Source organism: Tupaia chinensis, unplaced genomic scaffold (assembly GCF_000334495.1).
Source record: "Tupaia chinensis unplaced genomic scaffold, TupChi_1.0 Scaffold000671_1, whole genome shotgun sequence".
In the NCBI taxonomy this organism is placed as follows: domain Eukaryota; kingdom Metazoa; phylum Chordata; class Mammalia; order Scandentia; family Tupaiidae; genus Tupaia; species Tupaia belangeri.
Genome location: NW_006160193.1, coordinates 3601866 through 3603404, shown reverse-complemented (window position 1 = coordinate 3603404; position 1539 = coordinate 3601866). Strand labels below are relative to the sequence as shown.

General features: G+C 65.9%; 1 protein-coding gene across 1 annotated transcript in view; it reads right to left on the bottom strand.

The window, feature by feature from the left end:
- Nucleotides 1-275: 275 nt before the first annotated feature.
- The window catches only part of CYP46A1 (cytochrome P450 family 46 subfamily A member 1), a 27093-nt gene continuing 25829 nt past the window's right edge, over nucleotides 276-1539 (bottom strand). Inside the window, exons 14-15 of the mRNA XM_006160011.1 lie at nucleotides 1116-1182; nucleotides 276-969 (exon numbers count right to left, since the gene is read on the bottom strand). Of these exons, the coding sequence (XP_006160073.1) occupies nucleotides 799-969; nucleotides 1116-1182 (238 nt within the window). The 3' untranslated portion in view covers nucleotides 276-798. The remainder of the gene's footprint in view (nucleotides 970-1115; nucleotides 1183-1539) is intronic.

Sequence of the window (1539 nt, the reverse complement as noted above, 5' to 3'; positions counted from 1 at the left end):
ATGCCCCGGACCCCTGCCAGCTCATGAAGCCCCCAAAGCCAACCACCCACCTGTGGTCCCAGCCTCACATGGGGCAGGCGTGGTCAGGTGTATCACAGCGGGGATGCACTTCCGCTAGCACAGGGCACCTCTGCTGAGTGGGCGGTCTCCTCCAGGCCACCTGTCCGTGTCGCCAGGCCGCCTGCGGGCCAGCAGCTTCCAGAGCTGGGCAGGCCTCAGGAGGCCAGCCTTGACATCAGCCCCTTACAGACGAGCACCCGGGCCTGTCTTGGCCGTTCATTCATGCAGTCAACACACATTTATTGAGCATCGACTCTGTGCCGGCCCTCGGTGGGCACAGGGGCTCAGAGGCGACACACACGCAGACCCCGCCCCGGGCTGCTCGCAGCCTGGCAGGGCAGCTGGTCATGTCAAAGGACACTCACAATACAGTGTGGTCAGTGTGGTGTTAGAGGTAGCACAGGTGACCAACGGGGCACAGACAGGGGCCCCGGGCCCAGCCGGGGTATCAGGGAGGGCTTTCTGGAGGGGGTGACACCCAAAGAGGGCTTTAGGGGCTGAGCAGGAGCTAGAGTATCTTTGCCTGTGCAAAGGTTTAGAGGTGGGAGGGATGGTGGCAGCGGCCGGAGTTAGGCCAGGGCCAGTCCAGGGGGCCCTGGAGGCGTGGGCGACAGGAGCACTGAGAGGTGTGAAGCAGGAAGTGGGCAGAGGGCCCTGGGAGCCAGCGTGGAGGGGCAGGGAGGGTGGGTGGTGTGGGCAGCGAAGGAGGGTGGGCACGGCCCTTGCCCAGGGGCCTCCTCAGCAGGGTGGGGGCGGGGGCGCAGGCTGCCAGCCCCGGGGCCTCAGGGTGCACAGCACGGGGTCCAGTGGCTTGAGCGTGGCCTGCTCCTGCACCCCGAAGCGCTGCCCGGGCACCAGCCGGAACTCGAGCCTCTGCAGCAGCTTGGCCATGACCACCTTCACCTCCATCTGTGTACAGGGCAAGGATGGGGGGCAGTGGGTGAGCAGCAGGCACCACAGCTGCTGTCTTCCCCAGACCTGGTGCCAGAGCAGGGCTTGGAGAGCCACCGTCCCTGCTGCACTTCCGGCCAGAGACCCCAGCCTGACCCTCCTACCTGCGCGAACTGCTGTCCGATGCAGGAGCGGTGGCCCAGGGAGAAGGGGAAGTAGGTGAACCGTGGCCTGCAGGGAGAGAGGGGGTGGTAGGCCGGGGCCCCAGCCCCCAGCAGGTCAGCACAGGAGGGCAGTGTGGACAAGCTGTCCCTTGCTAAGGGCCAACGCTGGGCCAAGGCAGGTGTTCCCCACGCACAAACGCAGTGGCCAGCTCAGAGCTCCAGGCCTGTGCTCTTTGTCCTCTCGCCCTCCCGGAGGAGGCACTACATCCAGTTCACAGCCGGAGGGACCGAGGCCCGGAGAGCTGAAGCAAGTCGTCCAAGGCCATTGGGCCCCTGTGTCCAGCTCTGGGCAGTGCCTGGCTCTAGGCTTGGGCAGCCTTCCCTGAATGCCCGGATCTTCTCACTGCTGTTCAGTACCTTCCTG